Source organism: Hemitrygon akajei, chromosome 25, assembly GCF_048418815.1.
Source record: "Hemitrygon akajei chromosome 25, sHemAka1.3, whole genome shotgun sequence".
Taxonomy (NCBI): domain Eukaryota; kingdom Metazoa; phylum Chordata; class Chondrichthyes; order Myliobatiformes; family Dasyatidae; genus Hemitrygon; species Hemitrygon akajei.
Window position 1 is genome coordinate 41,518,611 of NC_133148.1, and position 18,394 is coordinate 41,537,004.

At 41.6% G+C, this 18,394-nt stretch overlaps 1 protein-coding gene across 1 annotated transcript in view; it reads left to right on the forward strand.

The window, feature by feature from the left end:
- Nucleotides 1-18,394, forward strand: part of timm50 (translocase of inner mitochondrial membrane 50 homolog (S. cerevisiae)) — a 155,105-nt gene that overhangs the window by 107,311 nt on the left and 29,400 nt on the right. The window contains exon 7 of the mRNA XM_073029385.1: nucleotides 5,693-5,791. Coding sequence (XP_072885486.1) covers nucleotides 5,693-5,791 — 99 coding nt within the window. The remainder of the gene's footprint in view (nucleotides 1-5,692; nucleotides 5,792-18,394) is intronic.

Here is an 18,394-nt window from a genome sequence, read left to right on the forward strand (position 1 = left end):
CTGGGTGTCACTATCTCTGAGGATCTATCATGGACCCATATTGATGCAGCTACAAAGGAAGTATGACAGTGGCTATATTTCATTAGGAGTTTGAGGAGACTTGGTATGTCATCAAAGACACTCGCAAATTTCTACAGTTGAGAGCATTCTAACTGGCTACATCAAAGTCTGGTATGGGGTGAGGGGAGGCTACTGCACAGGATCGAAATAAGCTGCAGAGTTGCAAACTCAGTCAGCTCCATCATGGGCACTAGCCTCCATAGTATCCAGGATATCTTCAAGGAGCGATGCCTCAAAAATGCGGCATCAGTCGTTAAAGACCCCCATCTCCCAGGACATGCCCTCTTCTTGTTACCATCAGGAAGGAGGTACAGAAGCCTGAAGACACACAGTCAACATTTTAGGAACAGATTCTTCCCCTCTGTTATCTGATTTGTGAATGGAAATTGAACCCATGAACACGACCTCAGTACTTTTTTTCTGATTTTTATTTTTGCATTACTTATTGAATTTAAGTATTATATACATATTTACTGTAATTCACAATTTTTTCTCTCTATTACGTATTGCATTGTCCTGCTACCGCAGAGATGACAACAAATTTCACAATGAATGCCGGTGATACTAAACCTGATTCTGATTCTGAACTAGATCAAGTGGGATTATAGAAGGGATTTACAAAGATGTTGCCAGAATGATTAGATAGGGCAGGATTGTTAAGCTTTTGGAAAAGAGGAGAAGTTGGGTATGATGCCCCGAATAAGTGAATTAGAAGAACATGATGAGGTCTTTTCATTGTATTTGGTAGAAGAATCAGAGATAAACCATCTTACTGCAATTAGTATAGACTTGCTGAAGTAACGTGCAAAGTTATAAATCATTTGCTGAAAAGTGAATTTAAAATTGTATAGCGTAGAAACAGACCACATGACGAGGCACATCAAATATCTATCTACACTAAGTGAGATTACTTGCTCTGTAGCTTTCTATACTTTGATAATTCAGCTGTTCTGAGGGTACTTGCCTGGCCTGAGCTTCCAGTTATCTTGTACTTTAGTTATCCTTATAGCTCTTTCTCACGTGCTTTCTTGTTCACATAAGGTCATAAGACATAGGAGCAGAATTAGGCTATTTGGCCCATTGAGTCTGCTCCATTATTCAGTTATGGCTGACATAATCATCCCTCTCGCCCCTATTCTCCTGCTTTCAGTCTCTAGCTTTTGATGCCCTGACTAATTAAGAACTTAATTACGTATATGTGAATAAGACTTCTGCTTAGTTCTGTATGTCAGATTACCCTCCCAGGTCAGTCCTAGGCTGGACATTCTGCTCACTTAAGGAAGGTGAAGTGACTCTCTTAGCCTCTCCTTTCCAGGTGTAGTGATTGCCACAGGACCACTTTTTGGATTGTCATGTAGGTCACTGGCATATGGCCTCTCCTACACTACTGAGGTTATAACAACGGCTTCACCTGGTGTTTCTGTTCTTACTGCTATATCATGGTGTGACCGAGTGTCTAGCGGTATAACTGGCTGAGCAGACTGGGCTCATCAGTCTTGGTTGGCAGCCACCCTAAGAGAAGGACAGCTCAGATCCCAAACCCGGGTAGATGGGTCTTGTTACCCTTGCCAGGCAGTCCGTCTATACCCAATACTCAACCTACAGGTTTCTGGCCGTCATGGTCATCGCAGCTCACTGTACCATTGTGGAATGTCCTTCAGCCTAAAGAGTGGAATCGGTCTGCACCAGTCCTCACTATAAACCTATGCAGTGCAGGTGGGAAGAAACTATTTTTCTCTTCTTTGCTACTGATCTTCACAACTTCACAAGCGAAGAATCAGCCATTATCATAGTGTCAAATTGCTGTTTATGGACTTCAGTTCAGCATTCAACGCTATGGTCCCACGGACCTTAGACATAGAAAACCTACAGCACAGTACAGGCCCTTTGGCCCACAATGCTGTGCCGAACATGTACTTACTTTAGAAATTATCCAGGGTTACCCATAGCCCTCTACTTTTCTCAGCTCCGTGTACCTATCCAAGAGTCTCTTAAAAAACCCTATTGTTTCTGCCTCCACCGCTGTCACTGGCAGCCTGTTCCACGCACTCACCACTCACTGCGTAAAAAAAAACTTCCCCCTGACATCTCCTCTGTACCTACTTCCAAGCACCTTAAACCTGTGTCCTCTCATGTCAGCCCTAGGAAAAAGCCTCTGACTATCCACACAATCAATGCCTGTCATCATCTTGTATACCTCTAATCCTCCATCCCTCCAAGGAGAAAAGGCCAAGTTCGCTCAACCTATTCTCATAAGACATGCTCCCTAATCCAGGCAACATCCTTGTAAATCTCCTCTGCACCCTTTCTATAGTTTCTACATCCTTCCTGTAGTGAGGTGACCAGAACTGAACACAGTACTCCAAGTGGGGTCCTAGATAGCTGTAACATTACCTTTTGGCTCTTGAACTCAATCCCATGGTTGATGAAGGCCAATACATCATCTGCCTTCTTAACCACACAGTCAACCTACATAGCCGCTTTGAGTGTCTTATGGACTCAGAACCCAAGATCCCTCTGATCCTCCACACTGCCAAGAGTCTTACCATTAATACTATATTCTGCCATCATATTGACCTACTAAAATGAACCACCTCACAGTTAACACACACAAAATGCTGGTGGTGATGCTACCTGACATGCTGCGTTCCACCAGCATTTTGTGTGTGTTGCTTCAATTTCCAGCATCTGCAGATTTCCTCGTGTTCACCTCACACTTACCTGGGTTGAACTCGATCTGCCGCTTCTCAGCCCAATTTTGCATCCTATGAACAACCTTGCTGAACAAATTCCTACTCCTTGGTCTATATACACCACTGTGTAACTGGGTTAGGACTTCCTAACTAACAACCCTCAAATAGTACAACTGCTCCTCCCTTCCCATCATCCTAAACACCAGTGCCCCCAGGGCAGTGTACTGAGCCCATTGCTGTACACTCTGCTTAAACATGACGATATGACCAAACACCTGAGCAATCATATAATCAAATTTGCATGACATCTAAAACTTTGACAAACTTTTATAGATGTTTGGTGGAGAGTGTATTGACTGGTTGACTGGTTATGGAAACACAAATGCCCTTGAACAGAAAATCCTACAAAATGTAATGAGTGTGGCCCAGTCCATCACAGGTAAAGTGCTCCCCATCATTGAGCACGTCTACACGAAGCACTTACAGTAAAGCAGTGCTCATCATTCAGAGTCTCACACCACCAGGTTCAGGAACAGTTATTACCTCTCAGTCATCAGACTCTTGAACCAGGAGTTAACTTCACACAACATCACTCATCCTATCTCTGAACTGTTCCCACAACCCATGGACTCACTTTAAGGGTCTCTTCATTTCATGTTCTCGATATTTATTACTTGTTTATTATTTTTTCTTCATTATTTACACTTTTGCACATTGGTTGTTTGCCCTGTTGGGTGTGGTCTATCATTGATTCTATTCTGTTTCTTGGATTTAATGTGTATGCCAGAAAAAAAATATATATATTATTAGTTTTGATAAGTGTTTCATTTACTGTAAAGTCATGGCAGGTGTGATAATAAATACAAGTCTTACGTTGTTTTCACGGAAACTGTGGGCTGGCTTTGTTTGTTATGTAGCCAGTGTATGGGAAATGTGGCAGATAACAAAAAAGTAGAAATACTGTTACAACAGATTCAATCTCTGAGGCTATGCATATTGCTAAGCTTTCAAACATGTTCTTTAGAACAAGATTATAGATGAACTGATGTGAAACCGATATACTTACTCTGGAATAGATAATAATGAATGTGGGGTGGCAGGTTTCTGCCTGCTTACGTGAGGGAGTTTTATTTGCTGACAATGCTCATTATTACTCAGATGAAATTTAAATGTAAGAACATAGAAAGTGAAATATTTTGAGAGGATTAATAGGCTTTAGGATGTACACAATAATTAGTGGGAGCCCAGGAATACTGAGAACATTGGTTCAGGATATTGGTGTACTGTCCTAGGATCGCTAAACATGGTGGCTGAGATAAAAAGGTAGTTAAGAATTCTTGCAGGTTACTCTGGGTAGCTTCCAACCTGACAGCATGCCCGTTCCTATTCCGACATGCCAGTCTATGGCCTGCTGTACTGCCATGATGTAGCCATTCTCAGGTTGGAGAATCAGCATCTCACAATCGGTTTCGATAGCCTCCAACTTGATGACATGAACATTGATTTTTCTTAACTCCTGGTACTTTCTCCCCATTCCCTCTTCTCTGTTTTTCTATTCCCCAATCTGGCTTCCCTCTTGCCTTTTGTCTTCTCCTCACCTACCTATCACCTCCTGCTGGTGCCTCTCTTCCTTTCTTTTTTTCCCATGGTCCACTCTCATAAAACCATAACACATAAGAGTAGAATTAGGCCTTTCAGCCCATCGTCTGCTCCACCATTCTATTATGGCTGATCCCAGATCCCACTCAACCCCATGCACCTGCCTTCTCACTATATCCTTTGATGCATTGACCAATCAGGAAACGATCAACTTCCGCCTTAAAAATACACAGACTTGGTCTCCATTGCAGTCTGTTGAAGATTTACTACTCTCTGGCTAAAAAAACTCCTCCTTACCTCTGTTGTAAAGGGTCACCCCTCAATTTTGAGGCTGTGCCCTATAGTTCTGGATACCCCCACCAGAGGAAACATCCTTTCCGCATCCACCCTATCTAATCCTTTCAACATTTGCTAGGTTTCAATGAGATTCCCTCCCCCCCCCCCCCCAACACACACACACACACACACACACACACACACACACACACACACACACACACACACACACACACACACACACACACACACACTCTCTCTCTCTCTCTCTCTCTCTCTCTCTCTCTCCCTCCCCCCCCCCCTCTAAATTACACTGAGTACAGGCCCAAAGACGCCAAATGCTCCTCTCATGTTATTCACTTCATTCCCGGAATCATTCTCGTGAACCTCGTAATGTCTCTTGACAACACTGACTAGTATCATAAAAGCTCAGCATTATCTCTTTGCTTTTATATTCTATTCCCTTTGCATTTGCCTTCTTTACCAGAGACTGAACCTGTAAGTTAACCTTCTGGGAGCTTCTAAGTCCCTCTGCACCTCAGATGCTTGAACCTTCTCCCCATTTAGATAATGGGGTAATGCTGGTTGACGAGAGCTCTTCAAAATGGGGTAAAATTCTGGTCACCTAATTGCAGGAAGAGCTTGGAAGCTTTGGGAAAAGGTATACCAGAGGTTTACCAGGGTGTTCTTTGCATTAGAAGGTATGAGCTGTAAGGAGAGGTTGGACAAACACGGGTTGTTTCCTCTGGAGTGCCAGAGGCTGAGGGGAGTCCTGGCAGAAGTTTATAAAATTATGAGAGACACCATGTAGACATTCAGAATCTTTTTCCAGGACACAAATGTCATACTGGAGGTCGTGCATTTAAGGTGAGAGGGAGATTTCACAGCTCTCTCCTATTCTTGTACCTGACTCTATTCTTTGCCCAGTGACATTATTCCAGGTTAGGTAGTATACATGTTGGGAGTTAGTTTTGTATTGATACACTTCTGATTTATTTTTGATTTGATCTTAAATCTACATTCAAGGCAGTTGCTCACATCTTTGTAAATTTTATCTTTTACAGACAGCATATCCGCTTATTGACAGTGTGGATCCCCATGGATTCATCATGTACCGTTTGTTTAGGGATGCGACACGCTATATGGAAGGTCACCACGTGAAGGTATTTGTCCCTTTCCTGCTTTTACTGTTGGTATATGTGGGATATTAATTGTGCCTCTGCAGCAAGGTGTGACATTCTCAATGTTGAACGCTTCTATAAAACATGTAATTTGTCAATGAGCAGAACTCGCTTAAGCTTTTTGGCAATAGAGTATTTTGGTTAATGAAAGAGCAGTTCTTCATTATCCATCCATTTGAACAAAGTAGTATTCCAATTTCTTACATGTTGAGTTAGGCAGGAAGATCTTTATCCACTGTAGGCCCTTGTTATGTGTTGACAGCTACTGTGACAGTACTCAAGTAGTGAATTAAAAATATATTTAAAATTAAAAAAAATGTATGTGTTAGAAATCTGATATCAAAACAGAAAATGTGAGAAGCGTTCAGCAGGTCAACAAGCTACTTATTTATATACAGTGATTCCTGTTAATCGAAACAGCTCTTAAAGACAACTTAAAGAATTTGGGACAACTCTTAAAGAACAAAAACTAATTGAGAAGATTGCTGGTGTTCCCTTTGTTTATTTGGGGTACTATGCTGATTAATTGGGACAGGAGACTGTTGCCTTATAGGTTTTAAATAGTGTCAGTTATGCGCACTTGTGTGGCCGTTAGACACTACATTATGCTTAAAATGAACAGTTTTTAAATAGCGTCAGTTGCATGTGTTTGTATTCAGAAAGCAATGATTTTTGTCACTGATAATTGCAAGAAATGAGCAATAAAACAATTCAAAACTGTTTTGCTCACTGCGGTTTTGAAGCATTCAATTTTGGAAATGCCAGAAACAGTTGGGAATGAAAATGAAATAATTTCACCACTTTAACAAATTGGGAACTATGAAAAATTTGAAGTTATCAACAATCATCTTGAATGTTACAATGAAAAGAAATATTTGGAGGATGCAATCAGTGATAGCATTGTATAATAATAATAATAATAATATACAGGCAGTCCCCAGGTTGAGAACGAGTTCTGTTCCTGAGTCCGTCTTTAAGTCGGATTTGTACGTAAGTCGGAACAAGTACATCCGGTATTATTTAGCGTCAGTTAGTCAAACGTTTGTCTTAGTATATAGTATATATTTTACATTTCTATGCATATATTCGACGCAAACTGTTTGTCAGGTTGGAGGTCGGTGACTAGTGGTGTGCCTCAGGGATCTGTACTGGGTCCAGTGTTGTTTGTCATATACATTAATGATCTGGATGATGGGGTGGTAAATTGGATTAGTAAGTATGCAGATGATACTAAGATAGGTGGCATTGTGGATAATGAAGTAGGTTTTCAAAGCTTGCAGAGAGATTTAGGCCAGTTAGAAGAGTGGGCTGAAAGATGGCAGATGGAGTTTAATGCTGATAAATGTGAGGTGCTACATTTTGGTAGGACTGATAATCAAAATAGGACATACATGGCAAATGGTAGGGCATTGAGGAATGCAGTAGAACAGAGTGATCTAGGTATAATGGTGTATAGTTCCCTGAAGGTAGAATCTCATGTGGATAGGGTGGTGAAGAAAGCTTTTGGTATGCTGGCCTTTATAAATCAGAGTATTGAGTTTAGGAGTTGGGATGTAATGTTAAAATTGTACAAGGCATTGGTGAGGCCAGATTTGGAATATTGTGCACAGTTCTGGTCACTGAATTAAAGGAAAGATGTCAACAAAATAGAGAGAGTACAGAGGAGATTTACTAGAATGTTACCTGGGTTTCAGCACCTAAGTTACAGAGAAAGGTTGAACAAGTTAGGTCTTTATTCTTTGGAGCGTAGAAGGTTGAGGGGGACCTGATAACGGTATTTAAAATTATGAGGGGGATAGATAGAGTTGACGTGGATAGGCTTTTTTCATTGAGAGTAGGGGAGATTCAAACAAGAGGACATGAGTTAAGAGTTAGGGGTAACACGAGGGGGAACTTCTTTACTCAGAGAGTGGTAGCTGTTTGGAACGAGCTTCCAGTAGAAGTGGTAGAGGCAGGTTTGATTTTGTCATTTAAAGTAAAATTGGATAGGTATATGAACAGGAAAGGAATGGAGGGTTATTAGCTGAGTGTGGGCCAGTGGGACTAGGTGAGAGTAAGCGTCGGCACGGACTAGAAGGGCCGAGATGGCCTGTCTCTGGGCTGTAATTGTTATATGGTTATATAAAACACTTATGAAATGTATGAATTCCAATAATTAAAACACTGCATTGCTTAGTAATAATTGTAGCTTTCATCGGGGCAGGGCCTTTCACATGCTCCATTATTCTCACTTTATCTGTTATCCTTTAAAATTAAAATCGATCATTGACTGACTGTAGCCTAACGCTTTTCCAATGACCGATGATGTTTCACCTCTTTCCAAACGCATTATTATTCCACTTTATTTTCAATCGTGATCGTTTCCCGTCAAAGGAACAGAAACACTGCAGGCAGCAGGTCCCGAGCACTGCTGGGTCCGAAGGACCACTGTACTGAATTCACCGGGTCCTAAAGTCCACCGCAGTGAGACAGGTTAAACGAGACAAGTACGGGCTGTGTTGGGTTTGGGTATTTGATCCTCTACAATATTCTGCGTGGGAATTTAAACTGGAGGTGGCAGTGTTTTTTTTTCACGAGGTCTAGTTGCAAGCTCGACATCAACCTGGCACGGATGGAGAGCATGCTCGGAAGCAGTCTGTCACTGGATTGAACTCGGGAACTTCCGTTCTCAAGCCCGGCGCTGATCTCACTGCGCCACCAACCGACCGGAAAAGGGGGGGGGGGGGGGCGGTCAGAGTGAATCTTGCTAAGAAAAATTTATGCCAAATACAAAGTTACACACTCAACACAGTGTCAATGGCAACGACTTAAAATGGCGGACGGCGTCGCGATCCGACTTAAAATGGTGGACGGCATTCTCCTTCCTCAGTTTGTATGTACAAGTTGTTCGTACATCGGACGTTTGTAACTCGGGGACTACCTGTAAAGTACTTTATTGATCCTGAGTGGGAAATTATTTTGTTATAGCAGCAACATTTAAAACATGCACTTAGCAATAATAATAAATATAATAATAATATTACCTAATAATAAAGTACAGAATAATAATATATACAATAATAATTTACCAATATCCAATACCAGTGGCCCCCAACCACTGGGCTGCAAAGCATGTGCTACCGGGCCACAAGGGAACGATATGATTTGACGATATGAGTCAGCTGCACTTTTCCTCATTCCCTGTCATGCCGACTGTTGAACATGAACACACGCAAGGTCATTATGCACGCAAAGTCATTACCCACGCGAGGTCATCAGTCACCTAAACGCAGTGATACCCTAGCGCCAGGGATCACTGATTGGCCTCAGATAACCGGCCGGTGAGAAGTGCCGTTGATATTGGCCTGGAGCGTGGACAAATGGGCGCCACCTCTCAACCTATTTAGCACATCGAATGTTCGTGGGGAACCTGGTGCTAAAATATTCGCAGACGACCTAATTCGGGCTCAGGGTTTTGTAAGTAGCAGAGCAGCTACCTCTCTGCGATCTACTGAAGGTCATCCCTCAAGCCAAACTTTTGTCGGCTGATAGATCCTACCTACCTACAAGGGGGGTGGGCATGTGCCCTGTTGCACTCCTCACTCGGTCGTTCGCTCTCTCCGGATGCGACCGCTGCGGCCCCGGTACGGAGACCTCCAGTACCTTGTCCCCTCACTGGTGTGTTGCAATGATTTTATATGTTCATACAAGGAAAATATGCGCTGTGTGTTTAATATCCAAATGTTACTTAAAATGTTATCAAACAACAACACACACAAAATGCTGGTGGAACACAGCAGGCCAGGCAGCATCGATAGGGAGAAGCGCTGTTGACGTTTCGGGTCGAGAGTGAGTTATAATTGACTTATTGTATTCATGCGAGGAAAATATGCGCTGTGTGTTTAATATTAAATTCGTTAGATAAACCCTTTTAGAAACGAAATTGAGTGTATTAGCCACTTACAAGTGACTTATAGTTGACTTATCACCTATATTCCGGTCGTGATTAACACCCCCACCCCCAACCCCTGTCGGCCAGTCCGCAAGAATATTGTCAGTATTAACCCGGTCCATGGTGCAAAAAAGGTTGGTGACCCCTGTCCAATACTGTGCAATAATAATGTATGAAATAATGAAACAGAGACCATTGTACTATGAAGTGTGTTGTCCTGTTGCACAGAGATGGACTGTTGTATATGCTTATTGCATTTGGTACGACAGATTTTCCGTAACAATCCTTGTGACAGCAGAGCTGATTGAGTCTGTTCGAAAGGATGCTCCACTGCGTATTCAGTAGGTTATGGAGAGGATGTGCCTGATTGTCCATCATGGATAACAGCTTGTTTAGTGACCTCCTCTCCACCACTAACTCAATTTGTAGCCAAGGACGGATCCAGCCTTTTTGATGAGTTTATTTAATCGTTTTTCATCACCAGCACCGATGCTGCTCCCCCAAGATAAAGCCACAAAGAAGACTACACTCGCTACAACAGACTGGTAAAAGATCTCCAACATCCTGCTGCACTCGTTGAAGGATTTCAGCTTCTTTAGAAAATAGAGTCTGCTTGTCCCCTTCTTACAAACAGCCTTGGTGTGGGTTGTCCAGTGTTGTCGAAGTGAACACCCAAGTATTTGTACTCCTCCAACACCGAAACTTCTTCTCCCAGAATGTATACAGTCCTCTTCCTCCTAAAATCATACCATCTCCCTGGTTTTGGCAACATTCAGGAGCAGGTAATTCCTTCTGCACCACTCCACAAACCTGTCCAGCAGTCTTCTATACTTGTACTCCTGTCCATCTCTGATATATCTAACCACCGCAGAGTTATCAGAGAACTTCTGCAAGTGACAAGACTCAGATTTGTACTGAAAGTCTAAGGTGTACAGTGTGAACAGAAACGAAGACAGGACAGTCCCTTTTGACACTCCAGTGCCACTCACCACCATACTTGGCAGAGAACTGCCCAGCTGTATAAACTGGGGTCTTTCTGTCAGATAATCAGTCATCCAGGGGACAGTGGATTTGTCTACACCCATCCTTTGCAGCTTCTCACTCAGAAGAAGTGACTGGATTGTATTGAAGGCACCAGAGAAATCAAAAAATGTGATTCTCACAATGTCACCAGCATCATCCAGGTGGGAGTGAGCTCTCTGCAACAGGTAGACAATGGTATCAAACACTCCCACATGAGGTTTGTAGGCAAACTGTAGAGGGTCCAATGAAGATCTCACCTACAGTCCAAGGTACAGTAGCATGCAAACGTTTGGGCACCCCTGGTCAAAATTTCTGTTACTGTGAATAGCTAAGTGAGCAAAAGATGACCTGATTTCCAAAAGGCATAAAGTTAAAGATGACACATTTCTTTAATATTTTAAGCAAGATTACATTTTTTATTTCCATCTTTTACAGTTTCAAAGTAACAGAAAGGGAAAAGGGCCCAAAGCAAAAGTTTTGGCACCCTGCATGGTCACTACTTAGTAATACCTATAGGTTCTATAGGTATATTCTATACCTATAGGTATGTTCTATAGGTCAGTTGTGGAGAGCGCCCTCTTCTTCGTGGTGGCGTGTTGGGGAGGAAGCATTAAGAAGAGGGACGCCTCACGTCTTAATAAGCTGGTAAGGAAGGCGGGCTCTGTCGTGGGCAAAGTACTGGAGAGTTTAACATCGGTAGCTGAGCGAAGGGCGCTGAGTAGGCTACGGTCAATTATGGAAAACTCTGAACATCCTCTATATAGCACCATCCAGAGACAGAGAAGCAGTTTCAGCGACAGGTTACTATCGATGCAATGCTCCTCAGACAGGATGAAGAGGTCAATACTCCCCAATGCCATTAGGCTTTACAATTCAACCGCCAGGACTTAAGAACTTTTTAAAAGCTATTATTAATGCTTTTTGAGATAGTGATTTAGATGCATATCATATTTTTTACTGAGTTAAGTATTGTATGTAATTAGTTTTGCTACAACAAGTGTATGGGACATTGGAAAAAAAAGTTGAATTTCCCCATGGGGATGAATAAAGTATCTATCTATCTATCTATCTATCTATCTATCTATCTATCTATCTATCTATCTATCTATCTATCTACCTGCTTTGGCAAGTATTACAGCTTGGAAATGCTTTCTGTAGCCAGCTAAGAGTCTTTCAATTCTTGTGTGGGGTATTTTCACCCATTCTTCCTTGAAAAAGGTTTCTAGCTCTGTGAGATTCTTGGGCCAACTTGCATGCACTGCTCTTTTGAGGTCTATCCACAGATTTTTGATGATGTTTAGGTCGGGGGACTGTGAGGGCCATGGCAAGACCTTCAGCTTGTGCCTTGAGGTAGTCCATTGTGGATTTTGAGGTGTGTTTAGGATCAATATCCTGTTGTAGAAGCCATCCTCTTTTTATCTTCAGCTTTTTTACAGACAGCGTGATGTTTGCTTCCAGAAATTGCTGTTATTTAATTGAATTCATTCTTCCCTCTACCAGTGAAACGTTCCCTGTGCCACTGGCTGCAACACAAGCCCAAAGCATGATCGATCCACCCCCGTGCTTAACAGTTGGAGAGGTGTTCTTTTCATGAAATTCTGCACCCTTTTTTCTCCAAACGTACCTTTGCTCATTGCAGCCAGAAAGTTCTATTTTAACTTCATCAGTCCACAAGACATGTTTGCAAAATGCATCAGGCTTGTTTAGATGTTCCTTGGCAAACTGCTGACGCTGAATTTTGTGGTGAGGACTCAGGAAAGGTTTTCTTTTGATGACTCTTCCATGAAGGTCATATTTGTGCAGGTGTTGCTGCACAGTAGAACAGTGCACCACCACTCCAGAGTCTGCTAAATCTTCCCGAAGGTCTTTTGCAGTCAAACGGGGATTTGGATTTGCCTTTCTAGCAATGCTACGAGCAGTTCTCTCGGAAAGTTTTCTTGGTCTTGCAGACCTCAACTTGACCTCCACCATTCCTGTTAACTGCCATTTCTTAATTACATTATGAACTGAGGAAATGGCTACCTGAAAATACTTTGCTATCTCCTTATAGCCTTCTGCTTTGTGGGCATCATTTATTTTAATTTTCAGACTACTAGGCAGCAGCTCAGAGGAGCCCATGGCTGCTGATTGTTGGGACAAGGTTTGAGGAGTCAGGGTATTTATAAAGCTTTGAAATTTGCATCACCTGGCCTTTCCTAACGATGACTCTGAACAAGCCATAGCCCTAACAAGTTAATTAAGATCTGAGACCTTGGTAAATGTTATCTGAGAGGTCAAATCTCTTGGGGTGCCCAAACTTTTACATGGTGCTCCTTTCCTTTTTTTCACTCTAAAATTGTACAAAACAAAAATAATACACTAATCTTGCTTAAAATGTTGAAAAGAATGTTTCATCTTTAACTTTATGACTTTTGGAGATCAGTTCATCTTCTACTCACTTAACTAATCACAGTAACAGAAATTTTGACCAGGGTTGCCCAGACTTTTGCATGCTACTGTATGGTCAGTACCAGCCTGTCCAGCACCCTCATCACAGGAGATGTGAGGGCAATTGGTCTGTATGAAGGCAGTCCATTATCTACAAAAAGTATTATAAAAAGTCTATAAAAAGTATTCACCCCTCTCGGAAGTTTACATGTTTTGTTTTACAACATTGAATCACAGTGGATTTAATTTTGCTTTTTGTTTTTAACATTGATGAACAGAAAAAGACTAATGTCGAAGTGAAGACAGATCTGTACAAAGTGATCTAAGTTAATTACAGATCGAATACACAAAATAATTGATTGCTTAAGTATTCATCCCCTTCAAGTCTGTATTTAGTAGATGCACCTTTGGCAGCAATTACAGCCTTGAGTCTATGTGGATAGATGTCTATCAGCTTTATACATCTAGACACTACAATTTTCCATTTTTTAAAAAACTGCTCAAGCTCTGTCAGATTGCATGGGAATCATGTGTGAACAGCCCTGGACTCTGACTTGGCCACTCCAGACATTAATTTTGTTGTTTTTAAACCATTCTTATATAGCTTGGGGTCATTGTTTTTCTGGAAAACAAATCTTCTCCCAAGTTGTATTTTCTAGACTGCATCAGGATTTACTTCTATTTTACTGCATTCATTTTACCCTCTACCTTTACAAGCCTTCCAGGGCCTGCTGCAGAGAAGCATCCCCGCAGCATGATGCAGCCACAGCCATGCTTCACGGTAGGGATGGTGTGTTTTTGATGATGTGCACTGTTTGGCTTACACCATTAGTCTGTTGGCCAGAAAGCTCAATTTTGGTTTCATTAGACCATAGAACCTTCTCCCAGCTGACTTCAGAGTCTCCCACGTTGCCTTCTGGCAAACTCTAGCTGAGATTTCATGTGTGATTTTTTTCAGCAGTGGCTTTTTCTTTGTCACTCTCCCATAAAGCTGCGACTCGTAGGCAACAGTTATTGTATACACAGTCTTTCCCATCTCAGCCACTGAAGCTTGTAAACCATCCAGAATTGTCATAGGTCTCTTGGTGGCCTCCCTCACTAGTTCCTTTCTTGCCCTTTTTGAGGACAGCTTGCTCTAGCCAGATTTACAGCTGTACTATATTCTTTCCATTTCTTGATGATTGGCTTAACTGTACTCCAAGGAATATTCATTGACTTGAAAATTTTCTTGTATCCATCTCCTGACTTGCGCTTTTCAATAACTTTTTCGCAGAGTTGCTTGGAGTGTTCTTTTGTCTTCATGGTATAGTTTTTATCAGGATATTGACTAACCAGCAGTTGGACCTTCCAGATACAGGTGTATTTTTACCACAATCAATGGAAACAGCTTGACTGCACATGGTGATCTCCATTTAAATATAATTATATGACTTCTAAAACTAATTGGCTGAACCAGTGATAATTTGGTGTGTCATATTAAAAGGGGGGGTGAATACTTATGCAATCAATTATATTGTGTTTTATATTTGTAATTAATTTGGATCACTTTGTAGAGATCTGTTTTCACTTTGACATGAAAGACTTCTGTTGATCAGTGTCAAAAAAGCCAAATTAAATCCATTGTGATTCAATGTTGTAAAGCAATAAAACATGAAAACTTCTGGGGGGGGGGGTGGTGAATACTTTTTATAAGCACTGTACATTAGGTGTCTGCTAATTTTGTTCATTGCATACACTGGATGACTTCCTCTATTGATAACTATTAGGAACTAATATGCATTTTTATCATACCATTTGGTAGTATTATAATTTGTTCTGTATTTCATTTAAGAACATAATTTTTTACTCAATTTGTCTTTTTATACTTTTTTAGCTATTGCCATGAAACTTTGGCTAATTGGGGCTGCCACTTAATTGCAACAAAATGTACTGGTCCTGATGTGCCCGAATTAAGTGGAATCCACTGTATTTTGTTCTACAATAGAAAGAGACCATTCAACCCATTCAAGTCAATGTCTGGTCCTTGTCAGTCCCATTCTCACGCTATGTCCCTATATCATATTGCAGTCAGCACTTGTTTTGATGAAGGGTCTTTGATATGAAATGTTTATTTGTTATCTCTCGTAGATGCTGCCTAATCTGTGGAGTGCTTCCAGCTTGTCTTGTTTATATTCAGGAATTTAAAGGCACTAAACTTGTGAATGCGAATGAACTTGAAACTATACCACAGGGAGTGCTGAAAACTAAAAGTATCAATTCACTTAAAGGGAAAATAGATGAATATCTTAGAAAAGAATAGGAAAACTATTTCTAAAAGAGGTAGAGTAAGTGGATTGTGGTGAAGTAAGACGTAGGAAAAACTAATAGGACCAGAGGCAGACAAGTCACCAGTACTGATGGTGTGCACTCAACAGTTTTAAAGCAAGCAGATACAAAGAAAATTTTTGAACTCTTTGAGTTGGAAATCCACAAATATAACTCCATTCATTGCTTAAGAAGTGAAGAAGTTGAAAGGCAGGTAACAACAAAGATCTGTTGTAAAATACTGGAATCTATAATTAAGAAAGAAATAGCTGGTTATTTGGAGGAGAGTAATGTAATTATACCAAGTCAACATGATTTTCTGAAAGGTAAATCATGCTTAGAAAGATTGGTTAGAGTTCTTTAAGGATGTTCAGCCAGAGTTGATAGAGGGTGTAATTTGTGATTAGAGAACATTTTGATTTCTAGGCATTTGACAAGGAGCTACATAAAAGACAAAGTATAAAGGTATGTCAGTGTGGATTGAAGATTGGTTAGCACGTAGAAGGTACATAGTTGGAATAAGATAGTTCGTTTCAGATCATTTGCTTTTCAGATTTTAGAGGAAGTGTGTTATCATGAATCGAAGATTGGTTAGCACATAGAAAATACCAAATTGGAAAAAGAGGGCCATTTTCAGGCTGGCAGGAACTTGTGGAGCACCCTGCGATCTGTTCTTAGCATGGGGCAGAGGGTCAGGTATCCAGTTTTTCTGATGTCATTAAAGCTTATTTCACCAAAGATACAGTACTATGGAAAAGTATGTGCATATATATATATATAACTAGGGTGCCTAAGACTTTTGCATGATACTCTAGTAATTTTATGCATTGCACCATACTGCTGCAAGAAAAAAAACAATTTCATGACATACATGGGTATGATAATCCTGATTCTGATATGGATCTGTGCTGTGGATTGGGTTTGGACGGGGGGCAGGGAGAAGGGAGAGGGAGTAAATAGGCAATAACTGTCGAGAAAATGAGATGAAGAGTCTTTGAAAGTGAGTCCATAGGCTGTGGGAACATTTCAAGTGAAGTTGGGTGAAGTTTTACCCTTTGGTTCAAGAGTCTAATTGTTGAGGGATATTGACTGGTGGTGTGAGTCCTGAGGCTCCTGTATCATCTTCCTGATGACAGTATTGAGAAGAGAACATGAACTGGGTAGTGGGGTGGGGTGGGGTCCCTGATGTTGGATGCTACTTTTCTGTGTCATCGCTTTGCGTAGATGTGTACAATGGTGGGTCATGGGGCTTTACCCGTGATAAACTCAGCCGTATCCACTACTTTTTGTAGGATTTTCCATTCTAGGGCATTGGTGTTACCATACCAGGCTGTGATGTAACCAGTCTATATACTCTGCACCACACATCCATAGAAGTTTATCAAAGTTTTAGATGTCATACCGAATCATTGCAAACTCTTGAGGGAGTATTGGAGCTGTTGTGCTTTCTTTGCAATTGCACTTATGCGCTGTGTCCAGGACAAGTCCTCTGCAATAGTAACAACCAGGAATTTAAAGCTGCTGAGCCTCTCTACCTCTTGACTCTCTGATGAGGACTAGCTCATGGACCTCCTTCTGAAATCAATAATCATCTCCTTGGTCTGGCTGTCATTGAGTAAGAGCTTGTTGTGGTGGCACCACTCATCCAGATTTTCAATCCTCCTCCTATATACTGATTTGTCACCACCTTTGATTTGACCTACAACAGTGGTGTTGTCAGCAACTATGCTTGGCCACACAGTCATAAGTGTAAAGCAAGTAGAGCAGAGAGCTGGGGACACAGCCTTGTGGCGGACCTGTTGATGGAGATTGTGGAGGAGATGTTGTTGCCAATCTGAAATCAATAATCTGGGGTCTGCAAGTGAGAAAATTAAGGATCCAATTGCACAAGGAGGTATTGACACTAAGGTTTTAAAGCTAATTGATTAATTTTGCAGGATTGATGGTATTGTTGCTGAGCTGTCATCAATAAAGGGCATCCTGATGTATGCATTTTTGCTGTCCGGATGTTCCAGGGTTGAGTGAAGAGACAATGAGATGGCATCTGTTGTGGACCTGTTGCTCCTGTAGGCAAATTGGAGCAGATCCAAGTTGCCTCTTAGACAGGAGTTGATATTGTTTCATCACCAACATATGGGTCATGAAACATACCCATAGGTGAACATAACAGGAGGGAATGGAGGAGTGCTAGAAGGTTATATGGGAAGCCAGGCGGATGGGAAAGCTAAAGGGTTGGAGAGGAAGGAGTCTGATACAAGAGGAGAATGGACCATAGGAGAAAGGGAAGAAGGAGACCCGGGGAGGTGACGGACAGGTAGGAAGAGGTAAGAGACAAGAATGGGTTATGGAAGAAGAGGGAGGGGGGAAAATGGCAGATCTGCAGACTCACATTTCTTAGAATGTGAATTGTCTATTTTGATAAAGGATGAAGACCTTTCTTAGATGCAGACATGAAGAGCAGCCACTTGAATAAGGAATAGGACAGCTGCATCCAGACAAAGTAGCGTCAGAGGAGAGGAGCGAATAGAAGAATAGAGTCTTGTTTATTCTCATAACTTACAGTAGTCCTTAAAGGGTTAAAGGCCTCAGTAATCCTCTATATCCCATCTGTCTGTTGCTACTAGCTTCAGTTCCACAATATTTACAAAGCAAAAGTTTGTGGATCGAATGGGGGCAGGGGAAGCTGTGGGTTCCCCCATGTTCTGTAATCTGAGCTCCTCTGAAATGGCCATGTCTACAATAGTATGTGTGGCCTGCATTATTGCGAGCCTTCTGCCTTCGCTTCCCACCTCCCATCTGTTGGCCTGTGGCACCCAGGGAGCCTTTCTGAGCACACAACATCCCCTCCTGGAAAAGACTGGGGCTTGCCGAGAGCAACAGCAGTGACAGACCTGCTGTGC